At 41.9% G+C, this 21983-nt stretch overlaps 2 protein-coding genes across 2 annotated transcripts in view; both read right to left on the bottom strand.

Annotated features, from left to right (window-relative positions):
• The window catches only part of cyth3b (cytohesin 3b), a 47312-nt gene extending 37627 nt beyond the window's left edge, over positions 1 to 9685 (bottom strand). The window contains exon 1 of the mRNA XM_069674074.1: positions 9336 to 9685. Within this exon, the coding sequence (XP_069530175.1) occupies positions 9336 to 9354 (19 nt within the window). The 5' untranslated portion in view covers positions 9355 to 9685. The remainder of the gene's footprint in view (positions 1 to 9335) is intronic.
• Positions 9686 to 18305: 8620 nt separating this feature from the next.
• On the bottom strand, positions 18306 to 20948 carry LOC138603022 (salivary gland specific protein SAGSIN1). Its single transcript, XM_069674677.1, has 2 exons — positions 20582 to 20948; positions 18306 to 19239 (listed from the first exon to the last, which is right to left on the bottom strand). The coding sequence occupies exons 1-2, from the start codon at positions 20759 to 20761 to the stop codon at positions 19219 to 19221; spliced, it is 201 nt and encodes a 66-aa protein (XP_069530778.1). The 5' UTR covers positions 20762 to 20948; the 3' UTR covers positions 18306 to 19218.
• Positions 20949 to 21983: the final 1035 nt, after the last annotated feature.

Below are 21983 nucleotides of genomic sequence, written 5' to 3'. Positions count from 1 at the left end.
AAGAAAGTGTGTGTGTGCGTGTGTGTTTACAGCAGTAGAAAGCCTCTCAAGTACGGCCATGAGTAGAGCAGCTATTGTCCCCCCGAACAAAGACCTGGTTACCGATGCCCTTGTGGACTATTCTGGAGCCACTCAAAGCCATTCATTTTATATTTCACAGCCTTCACGACAACAAAAATAGCAGCCATATCTCTGAAAACAATTTCAAGGGTCAGGCCAGAAGCAAAGGAGCCTAAAAATAATAATGCGGAGCGAGGGGAAGAAAATCCTGGTGACACACTGAAGTATAAATCACATTCCAGTGTCAGAAATAGAAAATACACGGGAGGTTATCTCTCTTTTTCTTTCAGGGCTGCCTTTTTGTCATGATTGAATCCTGTTTATATGCACTGTGTGTGTAAGAGTGTGTATGTGGGTGTGTTTGTAACAGTGAGCAGCCCGAGCCCCTGACCTATAATCCACTAACTGTCATCCATATCCCTCCCCACTTGATCTCCTCCATTTGTCTACGCATGGAGAGGGCTCGCAGGCCACACTAATCCACTGCGTGCACACCATATAAAGAGATGCAAACGCTCACAGTCATGCGCGCACATTTATATACACACACACAAGCCTCCACAAGTGATAAAGTGGAAGTAGAGACGATGAGATACACACAGCTGGGCTGAGCGCTGCACCACTAACCTACTTTGAGAATCTGAATGCAGCATCCGTTTTCCTATGAGTCCGTCTTTGAATCTGAGCCACCGCTGCTCGTCTCCACCTCCATCTCTCTCGGCTAAACATACACAAACCGACTCACTGTACAAACACAAGCACACACACGTGTATAAACACAATGACAGGTTGCTGGAGAGCGGCTGTGTCACACGGTCATCCCGCTGTGCTCCTTGCAGCCTCTCTCGGTGACGAACAGAGCACCGCTGTCATTCTGAAACGCAGCGAGCCGATGATGGGGGGCGCGGAGGGACAGGCTACGACGGCAAACACCTCCGCTTTCATCATGGCACCAGCATCAGCCGGTCTAAGCTCGTCCTCTCTCCTGATGAAAGAAGAATGAATTTTGCATGATGCAGCAGCATCTTACTGCAAAAAACACAGAGTGGGGGTAGAGGGTGAAAACATGCCCACTTTGCAAAAAAAAAAAGAATTCTGGCAAAAGACTGAGAGTGTGCAGTCGTAGTTTTCTGACACATTGACCCCCTGAGTAAGTGTTACAAATCCCTTCTTAAAAGCAGGGCTGGCGTTAGAGTGGCAGTGCCACGAGCCCCAGAGGGGGAGACAAGAGGGCTGTAAGAGGCTGGAGGCCGGCCAGATGCTCTTAACACACACACACACACACACACGCACACACACACACACACACACACACACACACACACAAACACACACACACACACACACACACACACACACACACACACACACACACACACACACACACACACACACACAGACACAGACACAGACACAGACACACAGTTTGGCCTGGGACAGAGTAGAGATGTCCAAGAAAAGAGTGGACTACAGAGCTGACCAAAAAGGTGCACTACAAGTGTTTTGTAAGTCTCAACAGACCTGAATCAGAGTAATTATTAATCTCTGTTTTTTTAAGAATTTTCAGCATTCTTATTTGTGTTTTATTTGGAGGTTTAACTGAGTTTTAAAATGGAGGCTTCTTGGCTGGAGACCAGGGTTTTGATTCTTTGAAGGAACAATTCACACCTGGAATAAGCCACTGTCAGTCAAAGCTGGTGTTCTCTGTAATCGAAAGAAGCAATAATATCTGAAATTGGCGCCAAAGCTGTGGAGAAAGTTGTACAAACAGCTCGTGGTTTCGCCCATTCTGCATTCCTACAACACCCAGCGTGCATTGCGCCCCTCCCTCTGAAAGGAGCGGCCCAGCGAGAGACACTGGAGCGAAATACTACCGTTTTCACTGCAGGCAACGGCTCAGAGCGGAACAGAAGCGGTACAAAATCTTCAGGTCTGCAGTCTCCATTTCAAACCTGACGATTTTGAACGAGACATGACATCGGAGGCGGGCGTCCTAGATTGAGGAAGTGTAGTTTAGCGAGCTCCTCGGCCTCCGCCAGATGACGCGTTTTACGTAGCTCGGCAGAGGATTTCCAGGGCCACAGATCTGCTTGATACTTTTTTTAAAAAGCTGTAAAGCTGATCACCTGTGGAAAAAGTCATGGATTGTTGTTTTTAAGGAAACTTAACAGACAAATCATTTCAGAACCAAAAGATTTTTTAACCACTTGTTGGATTAAGTGTACTGCTGTCACATATTATGTTCAACCTCAGAAAGAAGCTGAGCCAGCGGCTGTAAAAGAAGCTGGATATGAATCTGAAGAAATAAACAGTATTCTCTTTGTCTGAGTTTAAAATCAGAGTTGTGTAATGCGGCTGTGTGCCAACATGGTTCTGGTAGCGTAAACTACAGCCCCTTTGGAGAGCGCGTTGTGTTTTTCAGAGTGTGAAGCACTGGATGTACCGGCGGTCAGAGGGGGATACACCTTTTTCCTGCATTTTCAGCAGGTCAAACAAACTTTGCGCGCTTACATAATTGTTCCAGCCCTCCCTTTTCCTGTCCACTCTGCACGGCCTTCTCGTTTCTTTTCCGACAGACCTGAACCACACACACACACACACATACGCACACACACAAACTTTAATGGAAGCCATGACCCCAGACTCCCACAAAGGCCCAAGTGGAGCAGGACGTTCTTTGCCTGATATTCACTTCAGCACATGGCTTCAGACTCCCGGGATCTTTAGCACACTGTGATTTTTTTCTTTCCAAAGAGGACATTTAAAGGGCCAATTTCTTTCCTCTTCATGGTCCTAATGCAGCAAATACAGACTCCGATCTGGGACTCTGTTGAGCAGCAGACCTTCACAACACAACCCTGTCTGTTGGATGAAGACGAAACTGGATACTTTCTTAAAAACCCCCGTGTGCTTTTCCTCCTCTGCTCCAGACAGAAATTAAAAGAAAAAAACTTCAAACCCGTTTTTAAGGAAGAGAAAACGGAGCGGAGGTCCTGGAGGATTTGCACACACTCCTCATGTTCACTTTTATTGATGCAAGTAGCTCATGCTCTGAAGCCAAATCCAGAAAGCGGACTTCCATATGGGGTTAGTCCGTCTTAATGTCTGTCGAGTCCGACTTAAACCACTAAGGGGATGTCATGTATGCTATCTGATACTCTGAGAGGCCAAACTCAACAAGGGCCCTCTGTGCTCACTGACCTTTTTGTCAAAGATGAAACACACACTTCAGTCTATACAGGAAAACCTCAAGCAACATACAGAAGCCAGAAGTCTTCTCTATCTCCCCATCAACTTCTCAAAGCAGTCACTGAGCCATGCTGAGCCGGACTGCTGGTGCATAGCCGACGCGTGCGTGAGAGCAGAGAGAGTGCACGGCTGTCAAGCTTCCGTCACTATGCAGGAAAAACACCAGCACCTGCTAGCTTCAGATGCTACAGCACACAACAAAAAAACTACAAGATATTTTTACATTTTATGAAATGCGCATGTATTGTATTGTACCAACAGGTGCCAGAGCTCCATAAGGACACTTAAGTAAAGCCAGTTCATTTGTTAAAAGAAAAAACAGAGTTGTAATCACTTATGTCGAAAGAACCGCCGTTATTAATGAGCCGGCAGTAACTACTACTTCCGCTATCGCACAGGAAGTTGTATCAGTAATTGTATCTACAACAGCGCCCCGAAGAATAAGGTGGATAGGAAGAGTGTGACGGTAGGGGTTGCTGTTATCAGCAATGGATGCAAGACGCCCGTGAAAGGTCAGGAGAACAACGGCAGATGTGTTTCATTTACCTGGCAAGATAACACTCACTGGTGGACTAAAGAGGGCTGCAACTAAAGATGATTTCATCAAGTTTGGCAATCGCAGATGGGATCAGACGGGTCACGTCTTAGAAATGTGGGTATGATCCAGGCTTAGTTTTGGGCCTGGCCAGAAGTCCACTCCCTGTCTCATAGGATGTTACATCACACGGGTGATGGACGATTACAAATGACTACTCTGTAATACAACAAGACTTTTGAAGACTGTTTTTGCCAAGATCCATTTGCATCAAGAGGAAAAAATAGGAAAGACACAATTGATAAATGATGCACTGCTATAACTGCTGTTTGGCTGCTCTTCCCTGCTAAAATTGAACTCAGAGGTTGCATAAGGTGGGTCGGTTTCAAATTATTTACTGAGGCCAAATTTTGCTTGCAGGCTATAAACTGCGTGAGTTTTTGTGGGGAGGTAACTTGTGCAGAACTTTTTAGAGTTTTGAGCCTCTACTGTATCGTCCCTCTGCTGCTCTCTAACATCCTGCAGGGCCGCAGGTCTTTCACTGTCACACACGCTCCATGCAGACTCTCGCTGCCTGCCAGAGCCTCCTCAGGCTTCAAGTAAACATCCACGGCCTACTATTTACCAGAAAAAGCAACAACTCTCTGTAGATATCTGCAGGACAGATGAACTGGGTGACCCTTCTCAAAAGGTAAAATATGGACAGGTAAGATATTCAGTCTAAGAAGTGTTTACTTTCAAGGCACAATTTGTTCCTACATGAATACTCTTATCCACCTGACAGCGTGTGGATTGTGGGGGAAAGACAGCAGCTGCAAATCTCCTCCAAAGACAAAAACACAAATCCTGAAAGAAGCAGGAAGCTGCTGGCTCCGTCCTGCAGCGGGCAGATGAATGGCTCCAAAATCTCAATGCTCATGTGCGTCGCTCCTCGCCCAAGTTGTGCTGCAGTGTGCCATAACCCTGCAGACCACACACTGTCACACACACACACACACACACACACACACACACACACACACACACACACACACACACACTGAACTGCCAAGTTTAAAAGGCCGGTTTTCACAGTGTGTAAATAGAGCCAAACTCGCAGGCCGTCACTAGGCGTGCTGTGCGGCCAGTGTTTAGCATAAATGCTCTGATTCATACCATATGCCCATCACTCGCGAACTCTCCATTGAACACTGTGCATACAGCTCACACACTAACAAAGACTACACTCACACAGAGACACCGTACATTTGATAGACTGTCACAGTCAGTCATGCTAAACCAGAATGTGTTACAGCAAGTTAGACAGGCATCACTGTAGCAGGGCTATGTGGGCTCTTGGTGGCCCATTGTCCATTGAGTGACTATTGTGGCAGAAGGCATTGTATTGTTGACTGTCATGCGTGTCAGCTGGATTGCTATGGACCCGTATTCTCTAAGCCTGGTACAGTAAGGTCAGCTGTTGCGGAAATGTAACTGGCAGGAGAAAAACAAAACTATAGATACTGAAAAACAACGAATCCAACAGGATTAAGAAAGCAACAAGAGAGAGAGAGAGAAACGAGCAGCAATGCTAGCAGCTCTTTGAGGCTGTGTTTAATGCGTTCAGGAGACGAGTCCATATCTAAATCCTTCTCGTGTTACTTACAATGTTATAAGTAAAAAATTCCCCTAAACCTCCAACTTCAGGAGTTTTGATGCTTTTGCTGATGTTTACAGAATTCATGGACCTCATGGAAGTTCTTTTTTTGGTGGATAGTCAGTTAACATATAATCATTTAAGTCTTATTTTCTAATTTTTCAGAGGAAAATGTTGATATTTCCAACAGCCTCATCTCTTTACTTTGTCGTTATTCCTTTACACTTCCTGCACTACGATAGCAGCATGCTAGCAAGTCCTAAGTCGTCTAACAGCGTAGTTCTTTCACCTTTGTTACTTGAAAAATGTCAAAGTGCCAACTGATGCTTCTGAAGGAGCTAACGTGTTCCATGTAAAGACAGCAGCAGCAGCGCTTTTGGCTAAATGGTATAACACGATAATAACGATCTTAGTTACCGTAAAATTCGGTGTGCTATTTACCGGCGCGACCAATACACCAGTATAAAATGCAGAGAGAGGTTTGTTATTGTGTCATGGTATTTTACGACGATGGCGCTCTCCTGTTGTTAAGTGGTGACATCACATCTCCGCATTAAACTGTTTCAGGGTCCAAGCCGCTACAGCGTCTCCCATTTACAATATGCCGCAGTGCTGTTTTCCTCGCTGCTCTCGTCACGGACGTGCACCGTCATGATCGCCATTGCAGCCGTCAACCTCACAGCAATCAACGTTACTGTAGGCTGCCAGCTACCGCTAGCTGTTTTAGGTGTGATTTAAATGAAAATAAATTAAAATAGTGTTGAAATAACTTGTATACACGTTTTTTTTAATTAATAAATAGCTATAGAAAACCTTTTTCCCTCTGGGATACCCCAGTCTTATATTGAGGATTTTATGGTAAATGCCCACCGATGCTTCTGATGTCTTTACCAGGAGTTGACATGTTCCATTTAAAGACAGCAGCAGCAGTACTTTTAGCTAAATGCGAGCTGGTATAACACCAAAATAACAATCTTAGTTAAGTTTGTGATCATGTCAACATTCAATAAGTTGCACTAAACACTAGAAAGCAGAGCTGAGGTCAACAGGGATGTTTTCTCCAGGTCATAAACCAAAGGAGAAATTTGTAAACAAGTCAAATTTGACTAGATCTTGACAAATCTAAGGATGACCAAAGTTTTTAAAGGTTATGTTTTTGCAAATGAGAAACCGAGTGAGGGGATGACATGCAGCAAGGGGTCGAGGGTCGGAGTCGAACCCAGGGCCGCTGCGTCGAGGACTGAGCCTCCCGTGCGATTTAACCGCTAAGCTAACACGCTGCCCCATCACCCAAGTTTTCTAGAGTTCATTCTGAAAACACTGACATCTGTACCAAATTTCTTAACAAGCCATGCAGGAGATTTGGGACATTTCATTCAAAAGCACAAATGTGAATGTTGTGGCGGCATTAGAGAAAAAGCCGGGGGATTTATCCTAAAGGGATTATGAATCTTTGCAAAAAAAAGACCATGACAATCCACCCAGTATTTGTTGTGAGACTTCAATCTGGTTAAAAGCTGTGGACCAACCAACATACCTTCTCCTCCACAGAGCCCTGGCGTGCGTTAGGTTACTTAACACAGAGAACATTTTGGGAAAGTGAAACGAGGGGGGAAAAGAATCTCCATCAAAAGTGTGACCTGGTTCGGTCGATGGTTATGGATGGCCGCTCGCTGTTCACTGAGTTAATTATGACAGAACAGAAGGAGTCGCTCCTGTTATACTCTAGAGGATCGATCCAGTCGGAATATCTAGTCTGCTGCCACTCTTCCTCGCGGTTTTTCACTGCTGGCACTCCATACTTCTTTGGACATATTCCAACTTTGCTCTGGCACTTCATCCCGCCCCCCTTATTCTGTCCATACATACACACACACACCTCCTGTCTCACTCTCATTCCGTCTCAGACATCTCACCATCGCTGCTACTACGTCTGCGTCTCACTATCGCTCTTTTCTCAAATCTCACTCTGTCCTCCTTCTCCTTTGACTTGTAGCCCGACAAAATGTGTGTGTGTCCATTTCTGAGGGAGCAAACTTCTTATACCTTGAACAGATCAACAACAGAACAATTGCTCATCGTCTACTTCTTTTGGTGTTGTTGAAATTTGTGGATTAACACAACACTAAACACAAGGACTATGTTTATTCCAGATATGAGGGCAGACACACACACCTGCTCACATGCACACACACATATCATTCTGGGTCATGATCCATCCATGCATCTGAACTGCAATCTTTGCCATAAGGTAAAATTAAGACATTTTGCAGCCGTGAATATATGTGAATGTGTGTAAGTTAATTTGCGCCCGGCTGTTATCAGCTATCCCTGGTTGGCATCACAGCGCCATATGTCTGTCTGTGGGGCTGTGCTGACATGTGCCGCCGCTGGAGGCCGGGCCGGCCGCACACAGCACAATGACAGCTTTATGCTCACATGCCATGCATCGCAGTTCTCCAGTAAATAGTCACATCCTGCAGCTTGGCTGGCAGAGAGCAGGAGGGACTGCTGACTTAGTGATGTGAGATAACATGAGTGATGCTTTCTCACCTGCAAGTTTAAATCCTGACAAACTCTAGGTCAAACTCTTGGTGAGAGGAGACACAGGTACCTCCTGGAGTCTGATCTGGCCTTTCCTGATGCTGCCTTGCACAGTCTCGTAAGAATGATTATTAAACAGGCACACCAAGTGCAGGCTCAGAGCGCCTCAACCAGAACATCTCTCTGAGTTGAAATGAATGTGAGCAAACCCCCAAAGAGACCCACAACTACAAAGAAGGCGAAGAACAACCACAGAGACACAAAATGACCACAAAGAAATAAAAAAAGACACAAAGTCACGAGCAGCGACAAAGGAAGTAAAATAAAGACACAAAAAACCACCACTGTGATTAAAAACCACCACATAGAGACACAAGACCATTATAAGAGTACATTAAAGAGACACAAAGCAGCAATATCAATCAATTAATCAATCAATTTCTTGAGATTTCTCATGACACTTTACAAAGAGCGTAACGGGAGGCATAATGAGGATCCAAAACTGCCTCAAAGACACGCCAAATGTCCAATTAAAGAGACGCAAATTCAGTCTGGATGTCGGTGAGGACAGGTGCCTTTTACGTGTGTGTAGAATATTAGAAGTTGCTTATTTAGTATTCAGTTATTACAATGAATAAAAAATGCAACTGTAAATAATTTACATCCTATAATTGCCAAGAACCAGGTCAGCACTCCTGTAAAACTGTGCCAACCCCCCCATCCAAAACTGTGCTGAACATCTGCATGTGGAGTGACTGTGGTCCTCAGGCTGGTGTTGCAGTGACGCATCGCTGCCAACACATTCTTAAAACAAACTCAGCTTTGATGAAGTGAATGAGTCAATAATGAAGCCATGTTTCACAGCTGACAGATAGAGAGAGACAGAGAGAGGACCTGTTGGCCCAGAGTGACACCAGCCCACTGCTGACAAAGGCTAAGATAAACAAACAGAAAGTCTACTGGCCACAGTTTATCACAGTGCTGCTCTTTTCAAGCCTGATAACCTTTGAATGTAGGTCAATGTTTCTACCATGACACCTACAGAACACAAGACAGCGAGGTAACTTCATGTCAGTAATCTTCACCAAAAATGCTGATGTAGAAAATGTTTGATCGTGGACAGATGAGATCAATGCTGCTGCATGTGCCTGGCATTAAACTCACTACATGTCAAGAATTACATCACTGATAAAAGGCCAAATTCAGGATCCATACCATTATTACTATTAGTGTTATATTTCTACATTGATTAATAATATTAGGCTGTAGAGGCACATGTCTCCTCTCTGATTGCAATGAAACGAATCATACCTTGGTTATCCTCGTCCATGATCGCAGGCTATAAATCAAGATCCCCTCCAAAATACAACGGTCACAGAAACTTCCGTTGTGCGAAAAAGGTCTAATTTACAGCAAAAACGCGTCCTAATTTCCAGGACGCATCTGGTGCACAGGTTGTCTCGCGGGCAAGCGTCTTCTGTTAGGAAATGTTGTGGCCATTTACGCCTCACAGTCGCGAGGACAGTCCCTCCGGTTCAGTCAGACGGTGAGCGGTGTGTGTTTGTGTGTCTCTGTGGCAGCGGCGGCAGCAGCAGCAGCAGCAGCAGCGGTGGTGTCTTTTCTCCCACAGTGGCCGAGCGTGTTATCGTTATCCCTCCAAATACGCCTTCACTCCACTAGTATCGGGAGAGTAGTTGACACGGCTGTTAAAACACCCGGAACTTAACCGGAAGTGTAGGTAATTATATCTTCAAAACAAATGACTTAAATGTATGTCGCGGAAGTATTGTTTTATTTTGAAAGTAAGAACAGGAAGTGTTTGTGATATTTTATGTATTTTGACTGTTGTTAATCCCATCCCAGCTCCACTACATTGCCCGTGCTGCGCGTCAGCATACATCACTGATCAGTGCTCACGTGACTCGAGGCAATAGTGATATTATACCCAACCAATCGTGTTATTGATTATGCGACATGTTTTCATTATGCTATGCTGTATCCCTCAAGAATTCAACTATTTAACTTTTTTTGATTAGATTGTGTTACTTGTGTTAGACAAGGATTATTATACCATACTTCTCATAACTTCATCCTGTATGATGTATGGATGAGTTTGGGTGGTTTTCTTTTATTACATGGGACATTGTGTGTCAGTAAAATTTATAGGTTTAACGTATAGGTAGGGTTTTGCTGAAATTGTTGTAACTAAACTTACTGAATTGAGTAACTATGTAGTTGTAACTTTGTGTGGGGTTATACTGACAGGTGGAAATTAGTCATTCATAGATAATAGAATGAACATAATCATTAATTAAAGTCCAAAATAACTCCACCAACTAACACCTGTTTTTATAATGACACATTAGCAGACACTGCGGCTGCCTCCACAGCCTTTCTCTCACATCTGTCAGTGTTTCATGTTGTATTCAGCAGGACTTTGTACAACAGGGATAGTATCAACAGGCAACACATTTTCAAGGAGAGACAGAAGTGTTTGTGGTTGTTTGCAGGAGCGGCCTTCCTCTAACATATGCCCAAAAAATGAGTCAGCAAATAAATCTAACACAAGCACAGCTGCTCACAATGCTTTCAAAGCACATTGCATCAATATGCTAAAAGAAGCTACAAATCTTAAATATGAGGCTGATTCCAGATCGGACTTTTGGCTCTTACATAAGCAGGGAGAGACATCAGGTTACACACACAGAATGAGAGCGAGAGCTTTGCAGAGCTTGTTTCTACAACACACATGGTCTCAATTAAAGCATTCCTGCCTCCGCAGAGAAGGAGGGGGTCTCACTTCCTGTGTGCATTACTCCAATGGTCAAGCATGAACAGATGTTTTAATGTATTCAGTCATGTGTTTATTCATAGGTGTCTCTTTTCACATAAATGTTTAATTCTTAGACATCTGTCCTAAACAATGTGACATTCTCCAGACATAACACCAACAGCTCAACTATTTCTCAGGGTTGTGAGGTAAGGATGAAACCATGCAGCGTATTTATTTTGCTTAAGAAGTAGAAAAATCAAATAGTTATCCAATTTAACCGTTAACTCTTCCAGCAAAACATTCATAAAACCACATAACTATCACCTGAAATGTGCGTTAGTTCTTTGATTTGATTAAACCGAAATAAAATGTTGGCTTCACAATCCTAAAAAATGTAACGCTAAAACGGATGAGCAGACACTGAGAAACTTAAATGACTCATTTTCTGCAAGTTCACATCAGCAGGACCAAAGAATTATTACACAATCCACTGAACCACCACGAACCGGCACGATCCGGTTTGATGCCGGATGACAAGAGCGAGAGAAACTGGAGCCCTACAGCGAGATCCTGATGTGACACCTGGATAAACTAGCCTGAAGATGACGGGGGGTGTATCAGCTATCCTGGAATGACTGAATATTTGGGTCCATGCATGCAGACAGTGTTTGTTTTCTTTGCACTCTGGCACAAAGCATGGGTTGTGAAGACCTAACCATGTGTTTTAATAAGGTAAAATAAGGGGGAAAGTCAGCAAAGAGGTGTGAATGTTATAGTTTTTGGTCAGTTTTATTCTAGTGGAGACTTGGGAGCAGAAAACTGGGACCTACTGAGGGGACACCTGCGTAAAGCCCCTCCAAATTAGGGCCCACGCAGGCTCTTTCTCACTTCAGTCCCACCAGTTGTGATGCTTTACATAGCAGGCGGATTGATGCAAAGTATTTAACAGACGAAGGCGAGCCCTGCTTTGAATTTTCCCTGTACTACAAGTATAAAAATAGGTCATATGCATAATGTCGGGGATGGCGTTTAGAATATGGTTTTGCAAATAAAGTGCTACGTTCTGTTTACGTGGACCTGGTCAAGCAGAGCAACCTCGTGGAAAGTCTGAGTATCTTACATTAAAAGCAATTAGATTCCTGAGTCCGTCTCCTTGGCACAGAAGCACACTCAGTGCGCTCTACTCCACTTAAATGTCATGCTAATGTGTTTATGAGTCATAAGAGAAACCTCTCAGGGTGTCTCCTCTACGACAATTAAACTATTCACAATGATTTTGGGTTATTTTTTCTAACACCGCTGGGTTGAGCCTGTTGGGTCATTTTCCTGGGTCGTTTCAGTGTAACCAAGCGGTTGGGTCAGCCTCAGTGTTTGTTCAAACCTCACAGACAAAATCACCTCCAGTCCAAATTCAAGTATCTACCCCGCCAGGGTCAACCGTGTTAGCGCCCTCCCTGTGACTTCAAGGAGAAAATTAAGCAAAAGAAAAGGCTGGTGATCATCTTAAAGATTTTCATTTAAATAAATGTCTCTCAAGTCACTATCTATTGCTGAATGAGGTAACACAATGGTGATTGAGCCTATGGCCCACTGATGAAAGCCTTTGCAGTTGCAGTATTACAGACTGGGTGTCTGCGGCGACTTTCGCGGAAAAAAATCACAAGCGGCGCCCAGTTAGTGACGCGTTTTCCATCACCCAGCAGTGGTTGGTCTGCCAGAGAGGGTAGGCGGAGCTAAGCAGCTGCTTTTCCGGTCTCTACAAGTGTTGCGAGTAAACAGTAATCTACTATGGCTGAACAAACAAAGAAAAGATGGATGACTACAGATACAACTTCAACAAGAAGTGAAAATCCAAAGAAGAAGAAACAAACTCGACGCTCAGATGAAGCAAACAGTCTGAAAAGGAAAGCGAGAATCAAGAGTTACAACCGGAGCCAACCGTGGACGTCACACGTGCAACACTGTCTGGATATCTGGGAAGTGTGCTCCTGCAATTATCGTTTAGCGCCATAGGTGCCGCCAAAGAGAATGAAAGATCTTCATGATTACAACTTTAAGTCAAATATTACAGGCTGTATAATGTTTGTTAAGGTTGCTTTTGGACCAAGCTAGTATAACGTGGCCAGCTAGCTAGCCTAAGAACGTCACCTGTCTAGGAAAGACACAGGAATAATGCCGGATATTAGCTTTATTTACAGTTTGTTAACATGAGTTGTTAAATGATGAATGAAACTGTTACACCAATTGTGGGATTAATCGTGCATGCGAGTCATGCGTATAAGGATTGCCATGAAATTTCATACAGCTATTCATGTTGGTTTTGTGTAGCGACACCAGCAGCTCCAAGTTTTCCCTCATTCAGTAGATATTTCAACATCTACCAAACGGAAAGGCACCAAATTTAGTACAAATATTCATAGTCAGCAGATGATGCATCCTGTGACTGTGGTTATCTGCTGACCTTTCTGACTATTTCAATTTGTCCAGTTTATTACCAAATACCCGACAATGTCTCGTCAACCTCAGCTGTACTTTGTGTGTCGCGCTAATTAGCAGATATTAGCATGCTAACATGTTACACTGAGATGGAGAACATGGTCAACTTTATCCCTGTTAAACATCAACATCTTATTGTGAGAGTGTTAGCATGGTTATCTTAGCATTTAGCTCAAATCACTGCAGCATGGTAACACTTTTTAGCATGTTAGCTCCATTTGTGAGCGATGTTTTTTTCCACTGATGTTGGGAGTTCCCCGTCCATCTTCTTCTATGGATTTATACCACAAATCGCGGCGTAGACTGTCCCCCCTTACCGGGGCATGTGACAGGGTTTTACATGTCCTTCCTGTTGTGGAAGGTGACAGGGTTAATCTTTGTGTGATGGCGTGTTCGGTGACAGGAGGTCACAGGAAGCAGGGGGCAGCAGGATTTCCTTCTTCCTTTACGTTTATTTAATATGCAGCTCTGCATTTTCACCACTTCTTTCCTGCCATCGGATCGAAGGGCAAGGTTGAGTTAATTTAGTGGATGCAAGGACACATATGAGTAGAGTCTTTATTTGGACTCTGTCTGCTGAGCACAAAGGCAGCAGTGTATATCCGAGAACTTGTGTGTGAGGCTGTGCGTGTGTGTGTGTGTCCCAACATTTAAAGTACAATCCTCCTAGACCTGCTGGGGTTACATAATAAGCTCTAAAGGTTATTCCTCTTAAGAATTTTGATCCTTAGAAACGGATTTACATCCCAAACACTGAAGTTCATCCGTTCAGGTCACAGAGAAGTCATTTTAAAAGAAAGATGTGTGATCAGGATAGAATAAGAGCACTTAGAGGAGCCTAATATGGGGGTGCAACACGCTGGATCAAACAGTAACATGAGATAAAATCATGAAGCATCAAAAGCTGAACTTTGACCCCTTAATACTGCTCAGTACTGTATAGAAATAAGCTGTTTAGTCAGCTGCAGCCAGCAGAATACACAGAAAAATTGAACCTATATTATATTTAGTTTATTGATACTTAGAGACATACCTGCGGTTTTGTGACAGCCAGGCCCAAAGATTGTAAGCTTTTATAATTTCATCATGCAAGTAGGTCAAATGAAACAATATTCTTTGCTATTTTCTAACACTGTACACGACTTAGATCTTAAACAAATTAATGCCGGGGTTTCAATTACAGTTGATATTATGCAAACATAAAAATATCACACTAACACCTCCTTTAAACGGGTGCACATTTGAACGCTCTTTTGCGTGTATGACCTAATTCAGCACCACAATAAGACTACAGCAAATATAACACTACAATTCTCCCTCCCTCCCTCTCTCTTGCTTCCTCCTCTTCTCCTCCCCCACTCACTCACTCACTCACTCACTCACACTCCTTCGCATCAGTTTTGAGGTCAGCTCATCTCCGCACCTGATCCTGTCGTTTTTTTAACGCTTTGCATACGCCTCTCGTCCCCTGTTAACAGTATGCAAACTGAAGGTCTTTTTAAAGAACAACAGAGAGGATGTTGGACGCAGAACGAGAGCTCTCGTCCACCAGAACCTCACACCGAGCTTTGAGAGGGATCAGCTTAGATCAAAATTTAAAGACTAATGCGTCAAAGCTAAAATCATGTGGATTAATGTTTGATTACATTTAGCATAAGTAATCCATTCTGTACTCATGGATGTGATGTATTAATATATTTATTTTCAAATGCACATGACTGGCTGTCAGTCATGCTGATGCACATCACATGACAACAGTTTTGCCCTATCGTAATATTACTTTTTTTGTGTACTGTGCGACCATTTGATGCTTTGGCGACAGATTGTGAAACTTTGATGTCAATACAGACATTTAAAAATGAATTCTAATTAATTCAATTTGCAAATATGTGGACGCCAGTATTTTTTTAAACTCCTTCTTTGGAGCTTATAAAGAAAAAGTCATGTGACATCTAGTTGCCCCAATGAGGCCTCCTGTTGCAAAGCATCAAGTTGATGGAAGCCATGATCAAACATGTCGTGTAGATAAATGCATTGTGATTGGTTAAAAAAAAAGGTAACATAATCTGACTCATTCGGCGACAGATAGTGACTCAACAGACATTTATTTAAATAAAAATCTTCAAGATTTTATCTTTAACTATTGAAGCCAGGAAGTTGATAAAGTTTATAGGCCTTTGGAAGTGAACTCAACTGCGAGTCAATTCATCATCTATAATAAAATAGCAGACAGTGTTCCTAAGCTTACATACAGTATAAACATCCCCCTTGAACTGACATTAATTCATCTGTGCCCGGTCTGTGATCAAATACAAAATTAAAAGAACTCTAAAGAGCTCACTCAGCCCAAATAAATAGATTAAAGCTAATGAGTAATGTGTGTGGAAATGGGTTGTACATTAAATAAACTGCACTGCGGCTTTAATTGAATCCCTGCCATTTCCGTTTGCAGCATTATCACTCTTTCACACTCAGTCAAATAAAAATGCCAAAGGCTAAAACTCTATAATCTTCACTCCACAACCTTTTTTTTTTCTGACTGAACAAATGGCGGTGTGGCAGAAACTGAGTAAAGATAACCCGACTTATCCTTCATCTATACATCTCTCTCTCTCTTTCTGCCAGGCCTCTATGATAACCCTATTAAAATATTTTCCTCTGGCAAATCCTTGAGAAATAAATCCTCTTTTTCCAGAAAAAAAGAGGAGGGGGGGCGAGCAGGAAGGTTTGTCTGTCACATGGTGAAATACAGTTGCCTTGGAAACCCCTGATGGTTTCACACTGCAGCCTGGCATCAGAGTGACTGGTGAGGATAAGTTTTCTGGGGACATTTTGCGCTGAGTGAGGGTGTCAGCAGTTTGAAAAATCAATTTAAAAAAAGGTGCACATCCGAGGGAAGGGCCAAATGGGTCTTCTGGCTCGCTGTCGTTCTCTCGTTTATTACAGATATGCATTATAGAGGATTTTTTAAATGCAGATTAAAAGAAAAACAAAGCAAATAAACTTTATAGAATAAGCTGGTTTTATATTTCAACTACAGAAGAAGACGTACGAGTGAAAGTTTTACATTAAATGTCTGTGTAAGGCTAAAAGTGACGCTATAAATCAAATGAAAAGCAGCCGTACAGACGTAGAAATTACTGGTGGTGGAATATAAAGTTCTTGTCAAATTACAGCTTCATTACCTGTGAAATTCTCACCTGTTTGAGCGAGCCAGCATCTTCCTCAAAGACAGCTCAGAATGTCTTCTTTCAATGTATGAGGGGAGGTGGGTTCAGTACTGTGATAGGCTGCTGCCCCCGTGTGGACGGACCTGGTACTACACCACAATGAGGTTTAACCAGCAGGAAATACGGTGTATCTGAGGATAATATAAAGCTTCTCACTGGATTTAACTGTCTAAATATTTCATCAAACATATCCAGATGCGTCTGTGAATTACACACCAACTTTTATTTTTATTTTTAGCTGTAGAAGTTACCAAAATAAAATGTTAACTGAGTTTGTCCAAAGTGGTCTGTTTATGTGTCAAGAATGCCCAAAGGTCAAAGGGTTGTATTTGTTAAATTAAATGAAAGCAGGTACACACCATGAATATACATGACTGAATATAAGATGACTTACATTAAATATAACACCATTATATTGTTTGTTTTATATATAATAAGTTTAAAGCCACTCTTATTGATAAGAGACAGAGTGTAAAAAACAAAATTACTGACCTTAAGCTTTGTAAAGCACAAGGTGTTTTATCTCTCAGGTGCACAATATGTATTTGAGTTTGTTATGTATTTTACTACACAAGCAACTCAGTGAAAATATTAGAAAATATTGCAATCCAAACCATTTGACTATCCTTTGAGATATGGTCATGTTGTGTATGCTACAAGTGAAATATATATGTATATAAAAAATTATGATATAATGTATTCCTCGACCCTTAATAGGATTAGCGGTATAGATAATGGATGGATGGATATATAATATTTAATAATAATTAATATAAGTGTGGGAATTGATGACTGATTGATTTAAACTCCATTGTAAATGTGACAGGTATAAAAGTAAAGGGGGAAAATTAGGTAGTGTAGGGGGGTCACATTAAGTTGTCTGAATGTTGTTCAGAGACATGTAATAGAAGAAGGTACATATGGAAAAGAATGTTTCTGATGGATGCCCCTAAAAGAAGTTCACTATGGTGGTCCAACATGAAGGAGCTGTGTTGCATTGCCCTCTCAGGCACCCATCCACTGGGAAAAATCTTACCTCCCCTTCAGTGAAGAAAAGGTGCCATCTAGGATGCCCCTTCAGCAGAGAAAACATGATGCCACGCCCTCTATGGTGCTTGAATTTGATGCAGTTCCTCCAAGATGCCCTATAGAGGAGAAAACGTGAAGCAGTGCCCTTCCACTTGTTAAAAGTGATTAAGAGCATGTAGGATCCTTCAGGGGAGAAAATGTGACAAGGTGCAGGACAGGCTGCCCCTCATTAGTACACTACTGAACTTCAGTACAGAGATGTAGCAGTTATACTTTAAATCTAGGTAAATTGTTTCACCCTAAATGCATCATGACTTCCTGCTTGTTTTAGACAGCCAGGGTTCACCACTGAGAGGAGCATGTCACTCTATACTTTCATAGTTCTTCCTAAAGTTTCCAAAACATGTTCTTTTAAAAGCTGCCAAAAATACATGTATAATTTAGAGGAAAACTCGCTCTCTTTTTGTTTTTTTAAAGATTCCTTTTTGGGGGGTTTGGCCTTTATTTATAGGACAGCTGAAGAGAGACAGGAAACATGGGGAGGAGAGGGTGGGGGATGACATGCACCTAATGATGAGCAGACCAGGTGTTGAGCCTGCGATCAGTGTGTTGAGGATTGTAGCCTCTGGACATGGGGCGCCTGCTCTACCAAATAAGCTAAACCAGTGCCCCGTAGCCGCCTCTTTTAAAAAGTAGTTTAGAAAACAGAGAAAATCAAGGTACGCATATCAGAAGAACAGAAAAGGCTGAGAATGGTGATATAATTAATTTAATGCTCTCCAAATTCAATCATCCGTACCATCAATTCTGTAACTTCAAAGCCCCTCACAGGCATTTTTCACAGAAATAAAAGATGCAGCTAAAAAAAATTATTAGCATGTAACATTTCCCAGTGCCACTGATACGCAGAAACACAACGAGTATGACGAGCTGTGTGTGCCGACATGAAGAGGACATGCAGTGATTCCCTGTTAGACTGCACAAACACACTAAATTTCAGTTACAGTTGCGGTAGCAGAAACTGTTACGCTACAACAAGAAACCCCTGTTGAAAGACCGCGTACCGCTTACACAGCTAACCCCAGCTTCAAATAAAGTGTCCATGCCACAGAGGACAAAAATCATGCTTGTTTGTGTCATGCGGTTCAGATATTTACCTGTTAAATCAAAGTGAGATGTTTACACTAAGCACTTAATAAACATACATGTCACAATGAAGAAAAGCTACAAAGCTACACAGTGACAATCATCTGTTTCCATGATCAAAACAGTGCCAAAGTCCTCCACATCCAGAGAGACGAGGCAGTGTCAAAATCCATCCTTCATCCGACACAATCTCCTCGGTCAGAACAAGCGGCTCTTTAATCTCAGGTGGCAATCCAAACGGGTGAATGTGAAGCATTTTCTCACCCTCCGTCCTCACCCATCACCGCTCAGCGTGGCTCATTTTTGCAGACGTCACTGCCGTCTTTTCTTCTGCAAAGGCACTGGGCTCAAGTGACGAGGACAGACCGCGACAGCCGGCCCTGTCACTTCATTGCATCGTCACACCAGTTTGCAGAAATAAGAGTCCCTTTCCTCCACATCGCTGTGCAGTGTCAGACAGAGGTCTGAAACATGGCAGTGCTCACAGTTTATTGATTGAAAGTCCAAATACATGGAAGATTCAGTGGATTTCTATGTGGACCTGTGAACAGATGAGGAGGCTGTCAGACGAAATAATAATAATAAAAAAGCATGCCTTAAGAAAACAGCAGTTTATTAGGTATCAGGTTAATTTTGGATACTGCAGTTTGGGATTTCTCAAGTTTCCTGAATTAGTGGATGCACATACATTTACTAGATTGACTGCAGTGTTGAAAATAATTTAACTGGATGTAAACTAAAATTAGCTCTAAAAAGTAAGAGTTGAAAGCACTGGAAATGTAACTAGATGAGTAGCCACTGAAAACAGCTATTTCATTTGTTGTTTCTCCCCAAGTATATATCTCGAGCTGTCACGATTTTTACAAAGTATACAGAATATCAAAATCAAAGCTAGGGATGCATGATATTGGATTTTTTGCCGATATGCCGATATTTTCCAACCCTTTTTTTTCTGATTGCCAATTTCAATACCGATATACTAGGCACATGTTTTTTTCCACCTAATTGCCCTGTAGTGGAATTGATACCATGCCTTCTCTTACTGCAGTGGCCCACTGGGAGAGGCAGAAATAACATAATACAGTGCTTTTAAAAATGTACACATTCATTGGGCAATATAACAAAAATACTTAAACTTATGTACAAAATGCCATATTTAATTATATGTAACAGTTTCTTTCAAATCAAAGGGTAATATTCGCCAGGCTTTTTTAGTCAATCCTCGAGCATTTAGGCATAATTAACAGTTTAATCAGCAGAAAAATTACATATCGGCCGATATGTAATTTTCAAGCCATAATCTGCAGATACCGACAAGGTGCCGATAATATTGCGCATCCCTAATCAAAGCAATACGTAAGTCTTAAAAAACACTGTTATCTGATAAATGTACACTGTGAACGGACTTTCAAACTCAATATCTGCATCAAAAGTCCACTAGGCGGTCAGTTACCATTTTCTAATATTTTAATCAGAATCAGAAGACTACCACTTAACTGTCTGGCCGATCAATACATAATAATAAGAACAAAGATAAGAGAATTTGGTGTAATGTATAGTTAGCTAACGGAAATATTGGAAACGCCTGTAGTTTAAACTCAAAATTACCAAGAAGACCCACTGCAGCATGACCAAACTATTTAATCAACACTTCTCTATAACAGTTTTAACCAAAACTGAACATATATATATTATAGACAAAGGATTGATTGCTTCAGTTTTAGCTAGGTGTGCCAAATGAACTGCCATGCTTTCAGGTAGCCTAGTGTTTATAACTAACTCAACATATAACTAACTCATCAGCTGGTCGCTCAATGAAGATAGTAACCCGGGCAACCTAAAGGATGGCTTTGTTTTTTACTTAATAATGAATTAATAGTCACCTGTAATCTGACGTTAAACATCATCGAAGCGACAAGGTAGATGTAGGGGAATCTGATTCGCAGTCGCCATGCTAGATCAAAAAATATCAACAAAGTCCTCGTCAAGCCTTTTGAAAACACTCCGTAAGTCCGACCAGCCGAGCCCGAAAATCGGAGCACTAAATAAGACAGACCCGCCATACAGGCAAAGGCTGTCCTGCTGGTTTCTACAGTTACTTCGTAAGGTAGAGAGGAGAACCGACAACTAAAGTGGCGAATGATACGTGACAATACATATTTCTATTGCCGACTGACACCGAGCTCCATTTTTACTTCTGCTGATTGTGTTGGCAGAGCTGCTCCACCCCGACAGCTTCTTCTTTACCGACTCCTGTTATGGTCAGCGGGAGGACTCATTAGGGTGTGACACACACGGAAGTTCACAGGCTACCAATGGACTTTTTGCCCTGACTTCAAACTCTCAGGTACATTTTACAAAATAACAAACTAGTACATAAATTCAACATATATACAAAGAAGCAAAAAAAATAAATAAGAGGAAAAATGAAACTAAAATAATATTATGTTGATAGAGGATTTAACATATTTGTATTTCAAAAAGTCTGGTTGATTTTTACGGAAGCCCTAAGCAGACATGCATCCATAAATGTTATTTACGCCGCTTCCCCGTGATAACGAGTTATTTCTGGTAATTTTGGTCTTTTTCTCGAAATTTGGACTGATTTTTCTTGTTTTCACGGGCAAACAACAGTGGTTTTCATTTTGCTGGATTAATTTTGCCCATTATCTTGAGATAACGAAGCTTGTTTTCTCGTGATAACGGGATAATTTTCTAGAAAAATCTAGATCTAGAAATCATAACAACAGGCCTGTTAAGCCTGTTTCTATGTTTGTTTTGTGCTTTTACAACTCGGGGGATACAAGTTGATGATCTTCTGACATTACGGTGGTGCTGCATCGTTACCAGAAATAACTTGTTATCACAGGAAAAAATAATATAATAAGTAAATAAAATGTATGGATGCCTGTCAGCTAAGGGCTTCCGTAGATTTTTAAATCCACAATAGTTAATAATAGGTAAATGTATCCATACGTCTTGAGTCAGTCTTTTTTGTAAAAATTAAGATATACATTTCCCCACTGATACATGAAGAAATATATTTTTTAGCAGTTTAATGGATTACAGCCAGCATTATTGCTACTATAAACACCTGCGCTTTTCATACTGTGATATTCTAAAAAGTCTTCTCTTAAAAGGGCCGATAGGCTTTATTTCTGGGCCTTTAAATTTATCTGAGACTATTTTACCCTGAGATTGTTTGGACGAGTCACGCCGCCTGGATGGAAAAGTTCAGGTTGAAATAAATTACGGAAATGACGTCATTTCCTCAATCTGTGTCAC

The sequence above is a fragment of the Semicossyphus pulcher genome, unplaced genomic scaffold, assembly GCF_022749685.1.
Source record: "Semicossyphus pulcher isolate SPU_LCO1_2020_fin unplaced genomic scaffold, fSemPul1.0.p SCAF_23, whole genome shotgun sequence".
Taxonomy (NCBI): domain Eukaryota; kingdom Metazoa; phylum Chordata; class Actinopteri; order Labriformes; family Labridae; genus Semicossyphus; species Semicossyphus pulcher.
The sequence above is the reverse complement of the archived record's forward strand: the minus strand, read 5'-3'. Positions and strand labels throughout refer to the sequence as shown.